The sequence below is a fragment of the Thalia democratica genome, chromosome 7, assembly GCF_965202585.1.
Source record: "Thalia democratica chromosome 7, ktThaDemo2.hap1.1, whole genome shotgun sequence".
Lineage (NCBI taxonomy): Eukaryota > Metazoa > Chordata > Thaliacea > Salpida > Salpidae > Thalia > Thalia democratica.
This window is the reverse complement of record NC_139171.1, coordinates 62,361,361-62,384,492: the sequence shown is the minus strand read 5'-3', so window position 1 is coordinate 62,384,492 and position 23,132 is coordinate 62,361,361. Positions and strand designations below refer to the sequence as shown.

The window sequence follows — 23,132 nt, the reverse complement described above, 5'->3', positions numbered from 1 at the left end:
GTTCAGTTTATAAAATTAGTGACGAAACATCACAAAAGAAAAGTTAAATCACGCAAACAACTGCAGGTGGTATATACCTGTAAGCCGGGTGTGGCATAGCAGATTGTACATTCACCTGCAGTCTGGCCCTTTCAACAAAATACAATAATATTAGATTTTCATATAGACACAAATATCAAGTATACAAACTACTAGACTAAAATAAAACAGAAGATTAAGGTACAAACTTATTAGACAATTTTGAATACTGAGAGTAGAAAATCTTGAAAGTGTTATCCGCATCTGTAGCACTACTAGTGGCAAAAAGCTTGACGTTTGGTATCTGAACGTCTTGTTATTATCGCTCACATTTGTCTTTCACAACTTTATTATTATCCAGTTAGAGACTTCTCTAGTCAATCATGTTTATTTACATATTATAAATTACAACTATTATTTTAAAGTTTGTTGATCAATCTAACAATGCTGATTTTTCATGATATTTGTTTAAATAATAAAATTAAGTAAACCATTTATTGCTTAATCAGTAAAAAAACAAAAACTAATGTTTTATCATGTATTAGTTAGTGCCTTATTTATTCATATAAGGGTCAAGTTAAAAAATGATGTTTAAAATAAAAAAACAGACTTTATTATAAAATATAAGGTTTTAAGTAATTACAATCGAGAAATTTTTTTATACACAGTATGAATTTAGTAGTCTGATGATGTAGAAACTCATTTTCAAAAACTACAGGTACAAATAGAGTTTGATAATTATGGTTTTTGAGAAATTGTAGTTCTTTTTAGCACTAAAATATAAAACTTTAAGAAAGATTTCGATACAGTGTTTGAATTAGATAGTCAGCTTCAAACACTTTTCATACTTAGCTGAAGTTAGTTGTTTGTATATACTAATACAAAACATGTTTATATTTTTATAAGATCAACAAAATCGGCGAAAGTCTGCAGAACAAGTCCGGACTTTCGTTTGCCGTGAGACAAGCTCAAATTTAACAAAAGGGTTGATCATGCCAATTCGATCATCAGACCACAAGTTTCGGAAGACTGAGACCGGTTTCGTCCTTATTAGGACTCATCAGTCAGTCACAACCGAAAAACTTGTAGCCGATTTTGTTGATTGTACTAAAACGAGCGTACCAGATGTCTTGCCTAGTGGACAATGTTTGAAACGTTGCACGGCAAAGACAATGCTGACGTCACTAATCATTGCCATCAAATGGTTGATTCATGCGAAAGCACGATAAACCGTTTGTAGATTGACGACTACAAGTTTTTCGGATGTGACTGACTGATGAGTCCTAATAAGGACGAAACCGGTCTTAGTCTACCGAAACTTGTGGTCTGATGATCGAATTGGCATGATCAACCCTTATTTTTATAAGAGTGAAATAGTTTAAGTTTTTAAAATAATAAAATATCTAGTTTAGTTACTGTTCATAGAAATTCTCATTTTTTAGTAAACATAAGAAATATTATAAAAATTTAGCATAGTTAAAATTTGTCAAAAAGAAACATCAAAACCAAAGCTATAAGTTGGAAATTATTTCCGATATTTATTTATACTTATAAAGTGCATAGTTTAACAAACATATTTTAAAATTATTTTAAACTTTTAAACAATCTAGTCTTTTACTATATCCAGATGTATTTTTTATGATATAAAGAAAGAAATTAACTAGCCTCAATTTATAATAATAGTTAGTAAAGGTAGATAAAAACTAATACTATTTCATTCTCAGTATTTATCAATTTTTAACATATTCTAACTTACTTAAAATAAAGAACAAAGTTTTAACAATAAGTATTTTTTATATGAAACAATGTTAGCTATTTACCTAGTATTTACTAAGCTTATTTTGATTGGTATATTGTGATAGTTTTGTAACCACTACTAACTTATCCGTAATAAAAAAAAATATTAGAAAATAAGGGCAATAAAATAATTTAATATCATAAGGTATTATAAATTAAATTTACTTTTTATTTGTATGATAATCTTACCGTCCTTTAAAAACGTCAAAAGTTCAGTAAAGTTTGATACAATTACAAAATAAAAAACTGGAGTTACTACTTTACTTAGAGGAAGCTTGTTGATACAAGAATGCATGTAAGAACAAAATTGTTTACCTTTATATTGGGTTTATACACGTTTCTTACTAAAAGCTTTGCAGATAAGCTAGTAAAAAATTTTATTGACGCTAAAACAAACACTAGCCTACATAATAAAAATAAATTAAACTAAGTAATTATGGAGTCAAGAGTGGTTGAATTCAAGGTCAAAGGTATTTAAGTTATAATCCAATTAAAACATTAGACCAATCATCTAGTTCAAAAAGTATTCAAGTAGTATTAACCTGTAACTGCGAAACAATTTTAACTAGAATAAAAAAATATACCTTTTTAAAACTCTATCATTCAAAATGTGAAATCTAATGTTTTTTAAAGTAGTAAGAGCAGAAACTCATAACCATATAAATACAGATAGTAGATAAAGTTTTGAATATATACATTGGTGTTTCATTTCACTTTTAAAAACCTTTTATAGGTTTTTCTTAACAAGTTGTAAAAAAATCGTCTGATGATATAAAAATAAAATAATAGTACTAGTAGTTTCTTCAAAATATAATATTTATTACTTACATAAAGTGCACAAAACTATCAATAGAAACACTGATGTATACATTGTTGTACGTACTTATCCTGTAAATAATAAAAAAAAGTAAGATTTTGATACGACAATTCACCATGATAAGTAAATTTGAAAGCACAAGTTAGAAATAAATAAAAAATACGCAGACTTTACTCACAAACGTTGGCATACAAACAAAATTTATATTTAATCGAAGAATTACGATTCAGAGATGTTTGTAAAAATAATGTTGCACGTAAGAAACATGGTTTTCTTGTTGTGTTGTTGGTTTTCAGTCTAGTTTACAATAGTGAAGTCTAAGCTTGCGACGTTTTTTAGTAACAAACCCACAAACACTAGCTTACACAATAAAAATTAATTTAATGAAGTAATTTAGGATCAAAGGCGCCGAAGGCACCAACAGTAGTCTATAGCAAAATCATCTAGACTAATAATCATCTAAATACAAAAATAGTAAATATTAGACTACATAAAACTATTTAATGACTAAACTATACTGAAGATAAAAAAAATGTTCTTTTTTCTTAAGTAAGTTATCATTGGTACTCGAGTAGATTCTTTGAAAGAAATTACAGGACACCATGCACTAGTGATGCAAACTCAATAATATATATATATATATATATATAGAAGAAAAATTAATGCGTTTGTGAATAACGTCACTAAAGGATTAACATAAACAAACGAATGTATTCTTTAAACTATTTGATTTGATTTAATAAAAAAAGAAATTAACTGCATAACTTAATGCAACAGTTACTTTATAAATACTTTTGCTCTTAGTTCTTTCAAATGTTCTACAAGCAAATGTTAAAAAGTATTAGACCTTTTGAAAAGATAGTGTTTTGAAAAAATATTTTTCAAATTGCTAAACAATAAAGTTAAAAAAGTTTGTATGTCGACCTGCTTTGTATTTAAGCTTTGTATTATCTTTTTTAAAGCAATTTCAGTTTTTATTTGATCAATTTTTAAGGAACATAAACTTTCACTAAATGTTTTGTAGCTGCATTAAAATTTGCTACAAACATTGAAAATTCCTTAACATCTTAAAACAGCTAGCAAATATTTATAGCTGAGTCAGTAAGTCATCGTTTGTGTTTATATTATCAAAAAAAATTATTAAACAAAGTTGTTTTGAACGGAGATCTTAATTATTATTTCCCAGTTTCGTGTAAGTGTTTGTTTTATAATTTTGACCAGAATTAAGTTTATGAAGTTTAGACTATCGTAAAACTGACTGTATAAAAGTAAGTTTATTTAAATAGACTTTCAGTTTAATAACTATAAAAAGTTAAGTAGCTTAACAACCTGAAGACTTTTTATATTACAAATGTGCAAAAATAAAATCATTAAAACTAATGCAAAGTAAAAGTAGATGTCGTTAATAAAAATATATTTAAGTAATTTTATAGCTAATGATGTATTTAGTTTGTATAAGTTATATATGCAAGATTCGTAGTTTAAGCTCGTGTTATAATGTCAATTTAAAAAAGTTATTCGAATTATTTTTATTTAGTTACTAAAAAAAAGCATACTAGTAGTAGGTAAGATGTTACAATATTTTTTTAAAGATATATTATTATTTTATAACAGTTGAGTTGCCAGTCATTAAATAGTATATTGGACGTGTTGTGTTAAAAACTATCAGCTAACAACCAGATAAGTTAAATTTATAAAATAAAACGAACATAGCGTTTGCAGGTGTTTTTATTGATAAATTACCTTTTACATTTTAAAATGTTTTTTTAACCTTCAGAAAACTATTGAATAATTTTTTAATAAACTTTTAAAAATTTAATAATATACACTGAACAAAATAAAATTGTGGTATAATATAAACGTTCAAATATTTCTAGTTAAACCAAAAGTGTGCTTGAGAAGATTAATAAGGGTTATAGTGCGTTTGACTTTAAATCTTTTAGTAGGTTTTAAACTTAAAATCATGTACAAACAATTCAAAAAGTAGCCAAGGTGTTCAATGTTTTATCCATAAACTTAACTTGTTTTTGATGCAGTGTAAATAAAAAAGGCCAAAATATATCTCGAAAAGAAACGAAAGTTAACTCAACGGCAGCTACGAGTTAAATTTGGAATTAACTAATTTTCTTAAGTTTGTTGAATTATTTCAAAATGATATGTAAATTGACATTTGGTAAAGTAATGCAGAATTTATAATTATTTTTTTTTTTGTTAGGCAGGTGAACAATGTTTTTATTCAGCATAAACTTAGATAAAATATAAACCTAAGCAATTTTCATCGTTATATTGTAAGGTGCTAGGAAGTTTTTAAATTTTAATATTTATCATACATTTATAGTTTATCCCTAATTATTGTATGATGTATACATTCCTTACTTTAATAATTTCAACAATTATGATTTTTATAACCTTACAGTTTTGTTCAACTAACATCTTTACAAAAAGTCTTAGTTAGTTGATTTATTACTGCTACCTTTTGACTAGTCACAGTATTATTTTATTGCCTAAGTTAGTTTTATTTGAAAACATGTTGACATATATATCTTTCGGATTACATAATAAAAATTTGTATAAAAAGAGTTTAATATAAGTTTAAGCAAAATAGTGTCTTTTTTTTTTGCTGCTAAAAGATTATATTTTAAACAGAAAACTAACAAATTTATAAAAATAAATCATCCTAACTATTTAAGTTTTATTAACTAATTTAAATAATTTAATTGGGCTGATTTATAGTTTAATAGTTAGTTTTAATTCAATTTAACATATAAATTAATTAAAATTATTTAATTAATTTATATGTTTTGCAAAACAGAGTAACAACTCCTAAAGCATAATAAAAAGTTTAAAACCACTGCAAGCTAGTAAAAAGCTCAGGTAAAGCAGCACCATTTAAAAGTTTATAAATGACATTGCTTAAATAATAAAACTATCTAATTGTAAATTGCAGTTTAATGCCATAAAATAAAGTATCGTTTTAAAAATGTTATTATAATCAAATTAAGTATAATTCTCATAATGCATTACAACATTACCACAACATTACAACATTACCACATTACAACTACACTTTGTTTTTTTAGTTTCGTGTTAAGTTGTGAAAACTTTATAAACTAGTTTGTCATATTTGCAAATTAAAACAGTTTTGTAATACATTTGATTAAAAATAGTCGAGAACTTAACAGCTTAATCTTGTTTCATTGATAGCAAATACGTCTAAGTTAGCAATATTAAGTAACGTATTTTAACAACGTAAGTGATGTATGATGATACTTTTATACGAATTTTTATCGAGTCCGATAAGTCTAGATCCTGATAAATAACTATTACAATTAATCTAAATTATAAGATTTGTGAAGAAAGTGCCGCTGTAATGAACTGCTGCTATCACTTGCATTATTTATTGTTTGAATGTTGAATATTAAGAGAACATTCAGAGCTTGATGCAGTTACTTGCACCTAGACACTAATGACCATATGTGGACTGAATTCTTTAAGCACCCAAATGATGCAAAAAAAAAAAAACATAGGATAATTAATAATCAGAAATTTCACAAAAAATAGAAGAAATACATTTTGATGTGTGCACTTAGGTGTTATTGTGTTAGCTGGTGAAAAACTACTGAAAGAAATCTTGTTTAGAACTTATTTGTGCATCTTATTGTAGGTATTGTTTAATGTAGAGTTAATATTTAAATTGTATGTTAATCGCATTAAATAATTTGAGTTAGATTTAAATGTTTAAGAGATTATAAAGCTTTTATATTGCTGTTCACAAAAAAATTTCATTTAAACAATAGTTAAATCAAATGTATAAATCTTTTTTAAAATACTTAAAATATTTATTTTAAGTATTTTAAAAAAGATTTATACATTTGATAGTTCTTTAATTATTTTATAGTTTACTGCACTAAAACTATATTTATTATTAAGTTTCTCTTTTGCCAAGTTATTTATAAAAGTAACTTATATTTTTAAAATAGATATTTTGTAATAGTGTTTGTGGCTATTTATATGATAAATACATTACTGAAACTGTCTTGTGTAATTTATATAAAATAGTCTCAAATAGAATATTTATATAACAGTAATTAATTAAGGTACGATTAAGTTATGATGAATAATACTAATAAGTTAACTGTTCCACAATCCACACCTTACACCACTTCAAACTTAAAATATTTTCGATCCTTATGAAAATATTTATGATAGCTTATGACCTGGTTAATAAATTACACTAGGTTTTAAACTCGGCTGTACAGTACATAGTAAAATTTTCGGTATCTAGTCTGTAAAACTATGAAGTTCTAAAAAAAAGTTTTTGGGTATTTGTAATTCAGTTCAAGTGACCAAGGCCTGGGTCTAGCGTGAGACAACAACTTGCATTAAAATTAACTTGTAATAATCATTTATCAGATAAGGGTTTCTCTAAGTGGGCCATGACAGATGTTTAAGGGGCCCAGAGCAGCAAAGGGGGCAATATAGGAGCCACCGGGGGCCATGAAGTCATAATTTAAAATTACACTAGCTATTTTCGAGTTGCAGATGAAGCAAGAAAAAAAGTCTTAAGTGTTTTCAATGGTAGTTTTTTAATAATTATGTTGAAGGGGGCCATTTGCTAAAAAGTTTTGGAAACACTGATCTAGTCCACCTAATTACGAGCTAACATTGTTAATTTAATAAAAAAGTAAGTCTGTTTTTTTTTAACTTACAGAAACTAGTATAGACCTCAAAATTGCAGGTACTGTTAATAAATGTTCGGTAAGCAGTTCCTGTTTATCAAAATTTTATACTTCTTACTGTTTAGACTAGGAAAAGCCAACCAGCATTGAAATTTAAGTTACATATCACTTGTGTATTGAGGTAATACAAATTTTTTCCTCATCAATAAACATTCTAACTCATAATACTAAGTTTATTTTACTATATCGGTCCGCAAAGCAGTGATTGTAAATATGGTCCACCTACTATGAACGTTGGTTGCCCCTTCCTTATGTTGTAGCCTTACATGTTTATAACAAGATGTTACATGATAATTCAAATTCGGACAACTCAAATTCTTAATAGAATATTTAAAAGACTATCTCAATAAGTTATATAACTTCAAAAAATAGATATGTAGATCTTAAATACTAATAAAGGAAGATTACTGTATAGTTTGTTTTTATTTATATTCCAGTGAAGTTACTTCACTAGGATCTTTTGATAACAAACAATTAAAACTATATTTTGAACAGTTATGTAGATCTTATTAATATCTAAAGCCACTTTTTTGCAAAATCTTAAATATTTTTCAAGATATTTTAAAAATAATAATGTTTTTTTACTTAAGCCAAATCTCAGTTAATATTTAATGTTTGTCAAAACGAAAAAAAAAAACTAGCTTGCAGATATTACAAGGATCTTACATTGTGTTGAGAATTATACATTACTCCCTTTCTATTTTTTATCAACAAATTGAATAGTCGTTCACCCATAACGGGCTGGTAGTATGTGAAATGCTGAAACTTTAAAGTGTTACAGCAGTTTTCGTAATAAAAAGTGGTGCGCAGTTGGTTGTAAAATGATAACATCAGAATCTTTTGTCAAGTAAACCGATTGATTTTAGAGATCCTAACTGTATACAATAGTAAAAACCTTCTAAATTATCTGTTGTTTAATAAGTAACATTCATTTGTATAATCATATCAATTTTAGTACATATTTAGAGATTATTTAGATCATAACGTAACCCTTGATATTTTTAGCTGTAGTTACTATTTTATTACTAATAAGTTTTAAATGCTCCTTTTTTTTCTTTGAGGTATAATTAAATTCTTCCACAAGTAAAAACTAATGAAAAAGTTTTATATAGTTACTAATCGGACCTTATCATTTTGATGTATGTTGCCTATTATAATACTTAAATGGTCGTTTAATAAAACGTACTAGTTGATTCATTTCCATGTACTTTTTTTTAATTTTGCTTCTAATCGATCTTTTAAAAGTGATATATATTACAATAACCTTATAAGGGGCAACTTAAAATTGCTCCTGGCTCAAAGTATACATGGAAATTTTGTTATGAAATATATTATTTTTATTAGATTTTTTCTTAGTCATTATCTGTAGGTACCTATACTTGAACCGTAGGTCACACCACAAATCTTTATGCTTTACTATATACTGCCAATATATACTTCAGAACGGTTTAAATTTTGTAAATAATGTAACTTGACTCTCAACGATTGTTTCACAATAACAATAAACTTTGGAAGAAGTTTAAATTGCCAATAAAAACTCAAATAAAACTGCTGAAGACTTAATGCAATATTTTAACAGCTTTATAATTAGTAAAAGTTTTGAGTGATTACAAATCAAGCTTTTAAAAACCCGAGACTCAAAGGAGAATATAACGCTTGCACTAACATAAAGAGCATCATTCAGTTGAAAAACTGTGATGAATATAAGCTAGTTCACAAATGAGGGGTTAGTAAGTGTCATTTCATGTTACGAACAAAAATGACACTGGGTTAATTTGTCATTCGTGCTTAAATAAACACAAATGCAGGGTTAGAGAAGACAATTTAATGGTAAAAACCAAAAAATGACATTCGTTTGAGTCACTTGGGTAAAAGATAAAAGGTAGGGGTTGAAAGAAGAAATTTAAATCAAGTTTAAGATTATAAGTAAAAAAATCAATTTGGTTAAATAATTTTCAGATTAATTAAAAAATAAAGCAAATTTTAAAGTATTGGCAATAAATAAACAATTGTTACTTGCAGTATACTGTAAAGCAGTGCTTCTGAACCTTTTTTTAGTGGCGGAACCCTTTTCCAAAGTTCAACTTTTCCGCGGAACCCCTAATTTAATTTTACATAAAATGTTTAATATAATATTTACTGCAAAAAACAAAAGAATTTCAGTGAAAAACGAAATTTTTTGGCAAAACTATATCATTGTTATAAATCATACCAATTGTAATAGTATTAAGTCGAGTCAAACTCAAATTGCGCCAGAGGCAATATGTTTTTTATGATTCTATAATAAATAAACTAAAAGAAACATGATTAATCTCAACGTCATAAAAATATTTCCTTGCATAATAAAAACAAAATGAGAGCTACAAACAATAACGAAATGAACATGAACCTAATCGAATTCACAGATTACTTTAAAAAACGGGTAAGATGCCTAACCAAAAATAAATAAAAAACATTTAGTGCGAAACTTGAACTTGTCTCTTAGCAACAAGCATGTCAATGCGCGGCTGGATTTTGGATAAACTGTGATGGAGACAGGCAGATAAGGTTGGAGTCAGCATACAGTCCCTTTGCTTCGTTTTAATGTTTGTTACAAGCGAAAAGCTAGACTCGCAAAGATAAGTGGTGGTGAATAGTAAAGAAATTTTACTGCACGCTTTGCTAAGACGGGGTACTCTGAAATTGCACATACCCAAAAATCTAAAAGCTCCTTTCCTTTGAAACTCAATTTTAAATTACTATCTTAAGATAGTTGCAGCAATCCGTTTTCTGTATCTGTAGGAAGATTCACTTCTTCTGAAGCAATATCACACATAAAAGGAATCAAAATCCATAAATTTCCGATGCAAACATCTTCAGGAAAATATTGTTTAAATTTTATAGACAAAAGATCAAGGTGGTTGTATATTTCGTCAGAGAAGTTGAATTCTATGCATTTTTCATGGGCCTCATCAAACCGGTGAAACATCGCAAAACTACCATTGCCAACCTTTTTCTTCCAAAAGTTAATTCCATTTTTAAACGCCTCAATCTTGTCTGTTATGACAAAAATGGAATTTTGCTTCCCTTGCATGCTTAAGTTCAATTCTTCGATAATATCGGTGAGATAAGCTAGTCTGGCCAAAAAAACATCATCTTTAAATAACTTCACTAATTCTGAGCCTTGATCTTTAAGAAAGGTGAACACCTGCTTTTTTAACTCAACGACACGAACCAGTGTCCGCCCCTTCGACAGCCAGCAAACTTCGTTGTGATAAAGAAGTCGCAGATGGTAGGCATCTAAACTTTCACAAAGTTCTTTGAATCATCTGGCCTTTGTGTCACTTTTCTTTATAAAATTAACAGTTTTAATCGACGCTGAGAGAACTTCTATTAAACAAGAAGGAAGATGTTTTGTTGCCAAATTTTCTCTATGTAAAAAAAAATGTATCCATTTAGCTTCAACTGCTGTATCCTTCATTTTCCTCACTACACTACTTTTGGACACAGTCATAGACGCTGCACCGTCAGTGCAAATGCCGACACATTTATTCAACTCTAAACCCTTGCTGATGAAATAATTTTCGACACACTTCATTACTTCAACAGAAGTTGTTTTTGTGGGTAATTCTCCACAAAATAATATATCTTCGTTGAATCCTTCCTGCCCACAATATCTAACAAAAGCGAGTAACAAGGTTTGCCGCTTACGTCAGTAGACTCGTCTAGTTGCTCAGCATAAAATAGATTTATGACAACTTTTATGTGTTCCATTTTTTTTAAGGTTTTATGATTAATGTTTTTTTTTTTTTTCAAATTTATTTCTTAAATTTCGAAAGGCTTTGCGGAACCCCTGAGAGGCGTCGCGGAACCCCATTTCAGAAGCACTGCTGTAAAGCATAATATAAGATTTAGTCATTTTAGCTTTGATTTTTGGGTGGTTTTGAAATGGGTAAAAAAAAATTATTTTCCTTTAGTATTTAGTAACTACTATTTCTATGATACTGCACACTGCAAAATTGATTATTTTTTTTTAACTTATGATAACTTAGCTAAATCCTACATCCTAACAAATACCCAGGATACTACTAAACCTTATAAGTGATTAACTTAGTATATATATCAAACTCAGGCGGATAAACAAAACATAAACAGCAAAAACGAAAAAAAAACAATAATGATTGTTTGTTATTTACAGCAAGTAGCTAAAACAATATACCTATTGATTAAGCTTTAGAAAATAATAGTAATTAATTTTATGTATCTATAAACGATTAAAATTTGCTGAGGGATATATACACTTTTTTACATTTAAAAACTTTAGTATTTTAAAAATAATTAATAGTATGTTACAATGTAAAAACAAGTATAAAATAATAAAAGCTTAAAAGAAGCTTGAAAAAAAATATTGTTATTTTTTAAATATTAATTGAAGTTATAGCATGGCTAATCTATGAATACTTTAAACTATATAGTGAAATTTCAATTAAAAAAACAAGTTATCTACCTGATTATTCTCTTAAATTACCAACAACTAAAATAATAACTTTACTTAGTAAGTCATTTAATAGACAAGTTAAAAGTTGATAATTAATACTTATTTAAATTGAATTTATATTCAAAAATATTACTGTTTTAAACAATTTAACAGTTATATATTATTAATTTTTAATGTTTTTTTTATATAAATACTTTAAGTTGAATATAAAAGTAAGTTTGTTTAAGTTATTAACACTAATCATTTTTAGTTTAGTTTTAGAAAGGGTCAATAGTATAATGCATTTTGGATAGCAGATTGTAAAATTTAATTTATTTTATTATACTTGATAAAACAATGCTTCAACAATAGCAGATTTTGATAGCTTATTATGATGTTATTCAATTTAAATGATATTGACAACATCACTGTACAAGAAACTTAAGACTTTTAAGATTTTGAGGCCATGGTGGTCAATTGTATTTCAAGTTGATCTTTTGTAAATTTTTATCTTAACAATAAAAACATTTTAGCGCTTAACAAAACTCTAAGAAACTTTCGAGATTAAAGTTTGTTAATTTAATACGTTATAAATAAAATGCGCAAACTTAAATAAATATCATGAGAGACTTATTACAAGATCTATTATACTTCGAAAATTTCTTTGGTTTTGTTAAGCGCTAAAAAGTTTTTATTGATAAGATAAAAATCTACAAAGATCAACTTGAAATACAGGATGACCACCATGGCCTTAAAATATTAAAAGTCTTAAGTTTCTTGTACAGTGATGTTTGTCAGTAATGGCTAAAAAGTTTCTGATCGCTAAAAAGTTTTTTGTATATTAGTTAAAAACTGTCTTATAGTTTCTACTTTAAGCATTCATATAAAAACTAATGCTAGTTTTGTAAAAAAAGACCCTACTTATGACCTTAAACCAATATATTTCCTAAAGAATTTATAATCAAACAAAACACCTAAAAACATTCAAAGAATGGTTCTAATATATGTGTAAGATAAATAAATACTTTAGTTAACAATTTATTTAAATAGTAAATTTAATCAAGTTTGAAGAGTATACAAAATTTTCACTCTAAGATAAGTTTTTCAAAGTGAATTGCTTACTAATGCTTTTATTTTATATAATAGTTTTATGAGTCAATACTGTAAATTTTGTACAAAATTTTAACTAAAATGTTTAAAGTTACATTTAGAACAGCTAAAAACTTCTTGTTTGCATTTTATAAGAAATTACTCATGTTCAAAACTGTTTTAAACAAATATGTGTCAAGATTTAAGTGTCATATGATAAAATATAATGGGTTAAATAGGGTCAGTTTTGTTTAAAACAATTTTAAACATGAGCATTTATTTATAAAATGTAATAAAGAAGTTGTTTGCTATTCTAAGAAAGATATTAAAACGTTATACATAACTTACAGTCTTAAACGGGTCGGCTTTAGTGGTAAAGTTTTGAGTATTTTTTTATACATTATTATGCAAATGAAATAAGGTGATAATAAAGAAGTACATAATTGACATCTAAAATCTTACCCCTATGTATTTTACCAAAAATTTTAATCTTTACCATTACTTCTAAACCACATTACTTAAATATATAACAAGTAAAACCAAAAGTAAGTTTTATTAATTAAAATTCATAATAATGAGAAATTTCATTTAAGTCAATCAGAAGATCCTAGATTTTACAGCTGACAAGGTTAAATATTTTACAGGAGATGAGAGAAACACACTATTATAGATCTATTCTAAAATTTAATAAGCAAAACTTATAAGTTTTATCACTTATATACAGGAAAGTATTTTAAATGATATCTGTGAAAGAAAATTTAAATTTATGATGATTATTTACATATTAAGACTTGTTTGAAAAATTTTAACATTATCCTCTGAACCTAAAATTTATTATACTTCCCTTTTAAAGTATATCACAAAAGAGACATAAAAAAGCTGTTTGATTTATACATAAAAATGAGTCGTGTTAACACTATCACAATGTGTACTTGTAGTTTAAATTTTATAGGTCAGTAAAAAATAGTTACAAAAAAATATGTATTAAACTACACATTATCTAAATTCTAATATCATAAAAATAATTTTAAATAAAATTATTTAGTAGAATTTATTATATAGTAAATTTCTACCATTTTAAAATTATTAAGAGGGGGAAATAAATAATTTTTATTTCAAAGCTATGTACTAGTAATCATACATAACAACTTTAAATTTACTCAAATAAAAGGTTAGAGCTTCTTGCTGTAAAAACAAACAAAACTAAAATATTAATTCGAAGTGGGTTCTCATCTTAGCACTTGTTCAACATGATTGTTGTAGATTGTCACCCTTCCAATTCAAAAGCTCCACACTCCAGCGTACTCAACACAAACTTTAATGTGGCTATTTCGTTGATGATTGCTGCTTGTCTCCAATGTCGACAAAAATTAGCTCATCTGTACTTCCAATCAACCAGGAAGGTTCTGTTAATTTTAAATGAAAAATAAAAAATTCTGTGTCAGATAAAAAATAAATAGTCAAGGGCATGGGGGTGATAAAAAACTTTTAAAAAATTTAATAATGGCTATTAAGGGTACACAACTATATAAATTCTTAAAGTTATTTAACAGACCATATCTCAAAAAATATTATTGTTGAAAAAATAAGCGGTTGTAACTTTAATAATTACTTACAAACGATTTTTTTTTGCAGAAATTTCAGTGTTCTTTGAAATGTGGCTTAAATAAGTGTTATATATACTAATTTTCAGTAGTTTTTGAAATTATTTAAAAATTTTGTAATATATCTTTTAGATACATAGTAGAATAAATTTTTATTTTGATATTTAGAAATCAATCAAAATAGTCTCGCTTTTAATTTAATAGAGCCTAAAGTTTTTAGGAAAGATTCCTTTTATAACTAAAAAGATTTTGAGTTCCATAAAACCTAATAATTTTAATAACTGGTAATCTAATTTGATATTATTTTAATTTAGGCTTATCAAAATTTTTAATTATTTAAAAGAAGTGAAAGAGATTTGTATTAAATTCAAAATCAATAACTATAATAAAAAAATACTGTGTTATAAACAGAAAATACAATCATAAGCAACACACTTAAAGATAAAACATGCTAAGACTATAAAATACTTAATTAAAAAATAAGTTTGTTCAGATAGTTTCAGCTTTTTGTTGTTTTCATTGAGAACTTTATAAACTTTTAAACAAAAGAGAAATTGCAGACAAAAACAATACATAGGTGTGAAATAACAGTATGGTGGTAAATTTAAGGGCATAGGTGGGGGGGGGGGGGGGTTCCAACATTTTTTTACTAAAAATAACATTGGATCTTAAATGATAGCGTTAAGTATAGACTACAAGCCAGTATTTATAGAATTAAGAAATATTACTCAACTTTTGAGACATTGTAGTTTTTAAAAAAAGTATCCTATACAAACATATTGACTGCAAATTTTTTGGGGTCAATTTTCTTGGAAATTAAAATAAATTCTGTCTTTTTCAGTTTTTGAGCTAGAGACTTCAAACTTTCAGAAAACGTTCCTTTTATAATTCAATAGACTTTGAATGTTGGAATTTAAAAAATAATAAAAATTAAAATTTAGATTAAAAAAACCAAAAAAAAAAGGTTTTTTATTATTAAAAATTTTATTTTTCAAAATAAAAAAAATCCTACATTCATTTTTTTCAAAAATTAATAATAAACTGCCTGTGAAAATTTGAAGAAGTTCGCTTAAAAAATTAAGGAGGAGATAGATTTTTTGTGAAATGGTCTTTTTTTGGCATTTGAAGTTTGCGCCTTCCATTAGTAACCTATTGAGGTCACCAACTTTGATCGTCATATCTCAAAAATTACTTTTAGTCTTTTTAAGCGGTTAAAAATGTCTGATAGCTCAGATAAAGCTCTATAAAATAATATCAACATGTAAAAATAAAGGTGGACCCCCCCTTATGCCCTTTAATAGATACTAGGGATATACATATTTTTTTTAGACAAAAATTACTTTTTCTGAGCAATAATTTTAAAAATTTATAGTCTAATTACTGTAAAATCATAAACAAATTATCATACTAAAGCCTTCTTTTGACATAAAACAAAAACTATTTCATACAAGATGTTCTAGAATAGTGCAAGAACATTTTATGAAAATATGGGGTTAGTTGTTTAAAAATTGTAATTTTTATTTAAACTTGAAGAAAACTGGTTATGAAATTTTATTATTATTTATGTTTGTATTGAAATTTGGTTACAAAACGGATTACATGTCAAAACTTAATCTATTTTTTTTACTGCATAAAAAGCACCTTAAGTAATTTTAGCTTTTAGATAAGAGCAAACTTTTGTTCTTGGAATTAAAATGCTGAACCGCTCATAGCCCACAACTGCTTTAACACAATTAGGTCGGTTACAATTCAAACAAGTTTTGAAAATAATGTTCTAAACATCAGCATAATATTTCTAAGCACATTAAAAACAACAACCCCACATTTTATAATTAAAAAAATTAGAGTAGGATTTAAAGCTATGATTTAATGAGATTTATTTCTATTAAGTTTCTAATATTTCTTTGGCTTCAGTAATTTGTTAATTTTAAAACCTTTACTAAACAAAAACATTTATTCTACAATTTTTATTCTATTAAATAAACAGATATGTGGCTGATTATAAAAAGGTGAAAGTTTGATCAGTTAAAGAAAATATTGATGTAATTTTTTTAAATAAATTGTATGTTGCTTAAACTGAAGTAATTGTTTTGTTCAATCATACAATTTAAGGTTTCTATAGAAACTAAAATCATAATATGGATAGACAAAAAGCTTAAACAAAACTCTATCAGGGTGTAGCTGTCAAATTTGCACAATGCCTCAAAATTGCACAAAGATACTTTTGCACAAGGGGATAAAATTGCACAAAGACACTTTTTCACAAATGGTAAATTTTGCACTGTTGAATTTTATTTTTTCTCTTAATTTATTTATTTCTATTTTTACTATCACTGTTACCCCTAACGTTTACCCTTGGTCAGTAACTTTTTTTTTCTGTTTGTTTTTTTATTAATTTATCTTATAGATTTTTTTGTTTTATTTTACTCTTGTGCATAAGTGTAACTCATACAAAACTGACCCTTGGTGAAATTTTGTCTTAGTGCAATTTTGACCCGTTCCCCCATCAGGTACTTAGCTCCTAAGTTTTGGATTGACTCCAGAATAAAAAAAATCATATGAGACTTTAAGAGTTATTTTGCTGAAATGCTACAATGATATAAGTAACGAACCTTGATTGAAGTTATAAGCTTTATTTTTAAAGAATGTTTTGATGACTAATTTATTCAAAGAAAAAGTTTTTGACTTGAAACTTTTACGATTAATCAGCTTGTACAACTAAAAATATCACAAAGGCATAGGTGAGGATTGTCAAACATTTTTTTTACACAAAATAATATTAATTTCTAAAGTAAATCTTAAAGTATAAAGTATTGCTTACTAACTATGCTTATTTTAAAAACAATTGCAGATTTAGTTAACTTTGTACACCAGGTGCTTGTATGTGCACCAGGTTTTTAGACCAAATTTTTTAAGGTCTTTTGTTGTTCAATAAACAATATAACAACTCAAATTAAAAACTTTCCAATACAAGCCTATGAAGAACAAATTTTTTATTGTCAAATACACACAGCTTTACTAACTTTTTTTTTAGCAGAGACTTCAAACTTTTAGAGAGTGTTCCTTGCTTCAATTATAAAAATGTGTTAGATTATTTTTGATTTAAACAAAAGTTTATGACCAAAATTTTTTTTTTTTTAATTAAACTTACTTAAAAATTTTACAGTTTTTTCTAATAGACTTTTCTTAGTTATTTAAAAATTAGAATGGAAATTTTTAAAAAAATTGCTCAACATTTTAGAAAGAGATAGATATGAAGTGAAAGAACATTTTGTCATTTTACTGTACACCTCTCAAAAGGAACCTATGAAACTGTCAAAGTTTGATTACTTATATATCAAAGATTTTTACTGTAAAATAACTGATTATTAAAAAGACTTACTTCCACATGCTGTATTAATAAAATGACTTGGTATTTATTATGTAGAAAACAAAACCATAACTTTTATGAAATTAGTAGATTTAAAGTCATAAAAACTATCTTGATATTGAAAAATTTTCAAACTAGCTAAAGTATTCAGAGTGTGTGACAACCCTTCTTCTAGATAAACTTCTTTTTCTTTCTGTAAATTAACATTTAACTATAAAACTGAGCTACTGATTAAGAGTTTGTTCTGGTAGCAGTGATTTTTAGATTGACTGATAGTGCTATTTTACAATTTTAAATGTCATTTAACTCTTGCTTTGAAACTAGAGCTTCAGCTTTTACAGATTTTACAGTTTTTTTTTTGACTTTAAACTTTGTTAGGGAGTTACAGGGTGGCCACTGGTTTTTAGAAATTATATGATTCTGCTTTCAGGCTTTAAAAGAACGAATTTCTTTACTTCTAAAAAAATAATATTCTCAACTAATACAGCATTTATTACTTTATATGTTAATTTCAAAATTACAGGTTTTCTCACGTACTTTAAATTATTTTATTTGAAAACTTCAGATTTTTGTTTTCAATTTCCAGACTTACCAGATTAAATGGCCACCTTGGAGTTAACATCTGTCTATTAGTAGGATTTTAATTTTTTAATATGTAACTTGATTTTTAAATTAAGTTAATGTATTAAATGGAAGCATAAACTACACATGATCTGAATCACTTAAAATACTAGTCAAATGTTTGTTACAAATGGGAAAAGTGAAACTGATTTTATTTTAACTTAAGGGATAATTAAAAACTATGTTTACAACAATTAATAAAATATTTGTTTTTTTTAATAAAATACATTGTGCTTTATTATACTTCAAGTTACTTAATTGAGGTAAAATGTTTAAGGGAGGTTGATAACTTAAAAACTTATAAAGGTTTGTTTAGTAAATACATTTTTTAAAACCATTTTATTAAAACATATAAACCAGTTTTAAACAATACTCAAATTTAACTTACCTATTTGTGGAAGTTGACAATGAATTCAGTATGTTAGTTGGCACAGTAATACAAGTGAGCTAACATCATCTCTATCAAGTTGGTTGAAATGTTTTCACATTGAACACAAGTAAAATTACTTAGCAACTTAAATTTTCAAAAACAAGTTTGTAATTAATTTGAAAATTCAAACTGGCCAATCAAAACTAAGTAACCAAGCAAACGTTGCTACAAGTCATTTCTAAAATTTTTATATCAGGTCCTAAGAGAAACAATTTTGCTTCACTTATTTGTCAATTAAAAACTTTTAAAAATTATAACAAAAAATGCTAACAAAAATAAAATAATTTTTATTTGAGTTATATATTTATTTTCTTTTCAATTTCACAAAATTAACTAAGTATCGCTCAAAGAGTACTTAAAACAAATGTCAGTATTTAAAACAAACAAAATTTCTCAACAAATATAAAGATTCTATTGAGAAAAATAAAAATTAAGCATTTTAAGCAAAGCTTACTTTGCCTAATAATCTTTCAAATAATAAAAACGTATGTTTGTTTTACCTTACAAAGTAGATTGGATACTTATGATATTTTTTTCGACAATCAAACTTGTTTTTATTTTACTTTTACTTAAAAAAAAAAGTTACGTATTGTGATAAAGTATGCTATAATAGTTCTCTCATGATATTTTTCCTTGAAAGGAGGAAAGTAGATCGTGATTTCTTTTCACATAAAAATAGTTGTTAATTAATTGAAGAATAATTGAGATACAAAAGTTTTTGTTAGTTAGAAATTAAAAAAACAGTTTATTATCTAAGTTTAATATCATACAATTATAACTAAACTATTAATTAGTTTTCAATTAAGTTTATTAAACAACACGAACATATTGAACGTTCTATAGCTGATTGTTTTAGATATTTTAACTACTTAGTAAAATACTGTTGTTATATCTAAACGTTTAAGCCTCAGCCCTTAAGTACGCAACTTAAACAAAGAATGATTTATTATTTTAATAATTTTAGCTTTTAGTTTTAATTGAAGCTGGAATTTACCTAAACTTCAAAGCTCTAAAATAGTTAGTATAATAGACATGTTTACATAAAACTTACCAAATATAAGTTCTGGAAATGACTTTAAACTGTTCTGGTGTATGACTTTATAACTGAAAAGTTTTGTCAAGCACCAGGTCATTTTTGAGCGTTTTTTGTCGTTTAATAAACAGTATATAAGTCAATTAAAAAACTTAGGTTTTTGTTTCTGATCTCAAAAATATAATTTTTATCTTTAAACGAATAAAACGGATAAAAATTATACGTTTTTTAAGTTAATGAGGTATAAAATTCTTAAACTTTCAGGATGTATTAAAAAATAATATTTTATTGTTTTAAGTCATGACAAATGACTTATTAGCTATGTGTTTTTCATAAATGCACTACTATTCAAATTCCAAAAGTTTATATCCTATTGAAATTGATACAAATTTCCTCTTTTAACATTTATTGAATACTGTATTCTATAAGCTTATTAATTAGACTTAAATTAGTATACCATATATACTTTTATTTATATTTTATATCTTTTAATATTTTTTAAGATATGGAGAAAAAGATATTTAAACTTACAAAAATTATTATTTTTATAAACTTTCCTTTAAAGGAATTTACTTTTCAATAATTTTTTACCATTACAATTTGTTTATTAAATCTTTTTGAAAATTTCTATTTTTGATAAAAAAAATCATATTTTTTTAGAATTAATAATTTACAAGCTAGTTTTTTTTCTTTTAGCATAGTGAAAGCTGATCAATTACTCATAAACGTAAATCATGCCGAAAAAAGGCTAAGAAAATTCACAAGCTACACATTTTTACTAAAGTTTACATTTACAATCAGACAACTTTATAACAACTTTTTGCTTAAAAATATTGCATGTGAGACATATATGTTAAAACAACTAGGTTAATTGAACTTCATTTTAATTAATTTATTCTAATGTTTAGAATTTTGGTAATTTTCACACATATAGATATTAAAAAAATAATACTGTAATTAAATGTTCTTAACATCAACGTACCGTTGCAGCTATATGTATTTATTTAAGTTACTTTATTATAATTATACGAAGACATTTCGTTGGTTTATGTTGCGGTTTTTTGATTAATCACTCTACTATATTTGCACTAGCTCTTTTGATGAAAGTAAAGCTTTTGTGAAGAAACTATAAAAAACTTACTTATTTTAATGTTTAAAAGCAGCAACTAAGAATTTGACTATAATACTTGAAGATATATAGATTTACAAATACTTAACTTTTTAAAAAATTAGCTAGTATATATAGTTAATACAGATTTATTTATGTAGTATATAAAGTAACTTTAATTACATTACTTAATAATAGTAGTTTAAACGTTCTTAAAACTAGATAATTGTTTATTTGCATCATTATTTGCAATAATAGTGCATAAAAGGTTAAGAAAATTACAAAAAGGTCTTGTTGGTTTTAATATTAAACAAATCATCTTTAGCATTTTTAAATATATCATAAGTTTAAATTTTAATGGCAAATTTTAAGCCTATAAAGCATTAAGAAACTAATAAATATATCAATTTTTTACAACTTTAGTATAAATTCTAGCACTGAACTTTTTATCGTAACTTAATTAAATTCCTAAATAAAAATAACTATAAAGATGTAACAAACTACTACAAAAATAAATTTATTATATGGTTATTCTATCAATACAAAGGCAGTTTAACTGATGAAAAATAATTAATGTTTTCAGTAGCTTCACATGATTCTTCTGACCATTTATCTTTATCAACATCATAACATAATACAAGTTGTGTACAACTTTGAAAGACAAATAGTTTACTCTTAACCGAAACAGCTGTCACATAACGAGAATAGAGCTTGGGCGTTTTAAGTGTTACAAACATATTGCTAGTTTTATCGAAAACTTCACAATTCGTGTTTAAATTTGCACCACCAATTGCAAACAGTTTGCTTTTTAGACTATCTAAACTATGGTGACTTCTTTCTTCAATCATATTTGGCATTGGTGTCCAAGAATCACTATATGCATCATATAGTTCTACTGTGTTTAAATCATAACCGTAATATCCACCGGAAACAACAATACTTTCTTCAAATATTGAACATGCTGCAAGTGATTTTTCTTCATTAAATTTTGCAGCTTCTTTCCATCTAATTTTTTTTGCATCAAAGTCAAGACAAGACTTCAAATAACCAGACTTCCAATCATGACCTCCAAAAAGGTATACTTTATTCATAAATGAACAAGCACAAAAACACTGACGTTTATCAGGTAAATCGCAAACATAATTCCAAGTTTTACTAACAGGTGAATATTTTTCAACTGACCTTATACGATTTAGTTCAGGATTAAACCCACCAAATACATACGCTTCTCCTTTAAAATAAACTACTTTTAAAAATTCTCGTTTTTCTGACATTAAAGGAGGTTCCTTGAGTTCTTCTAGACTATTTCCACAAATTTCTCTTACTTGGTTAACAGATTTGTTTTCTCTTCTATCACGACCTCCACAAATAAGAATATTGAACACGTTTTGATTACAGTGTCTACTTTTTTTTAAATGATTAGACACATTCATGCTATCACTGTTATTCAACATTTCAACAAACTCAATGTTTTCTAAAATACATGAAGATTCAGTTTGGAGATATTTTAGTACTTGTTCTGATAAAAGATTAAGACGAGTTTTCAATAATAATTGTTTTGAAAACTTGCTACGTTCTTTAATGTTGTGATTTAACCATTTATTTGCCCCATTATAAACTTCAACTTCTGTATCAATTTGTAAACTAGAACTTGCAAAAATTTTCAAGACTAGAGATTTTTCTAACTCTAAAAAGTATTTAGTTTCAATTACCATAACAAAACAACGTTCTATATATCTAAACATTGTTTTATTAAGACTTGGTAATTAGAACAGTCTAGAAAACTGATAATAAGTTGCAGCCTTATGAGTTTCAAGTTTCTTATTGACAACTTTGCGTACTTTACTCATACTTCCATTTTCTAAAAACAATGAACTTGATTTAACTATCGAAAAAAGTTCAGAATAATCATTCCTTACTTTACCTGAAACAATTTTAATTTAAGTTATATAGACATTTAGTTTTGTATATTATTTTCTAATTGACAACTATAAATTCTTTACTTGTGTTTTTCAACAAAAAAACTTATGATTTGTCGAATCCTAGTTTT

The 23,132-nt window shown here is 26.0% G+C and overlaps 1 protein-coding gene across 1 annotated transcript; it reads right to left on the bottom strand.

Annotated features, from left to right (window-relative positions):
* Positions 1-43: 43 nt before the first annotated feature.
* LOC145841688 (kelch-like protein 7) lies at positions 44-22,515 on the bottom strand. Its single transcript, XM_082949040.1, has 2 exons — positions 21,818-22,515; positions 44-128 (listed from the first exon to the last, which is right to left on the bottom strand). Exons 1-2 carry the CDS (start codon positions 22,513-22,515, stop codon positions 44-46), a joined length of 783 nt encoding a protein of 260 aa, XP_082805166.1.
* Positions 22,516-23,132: the final 617 nt, after the last annotated feature.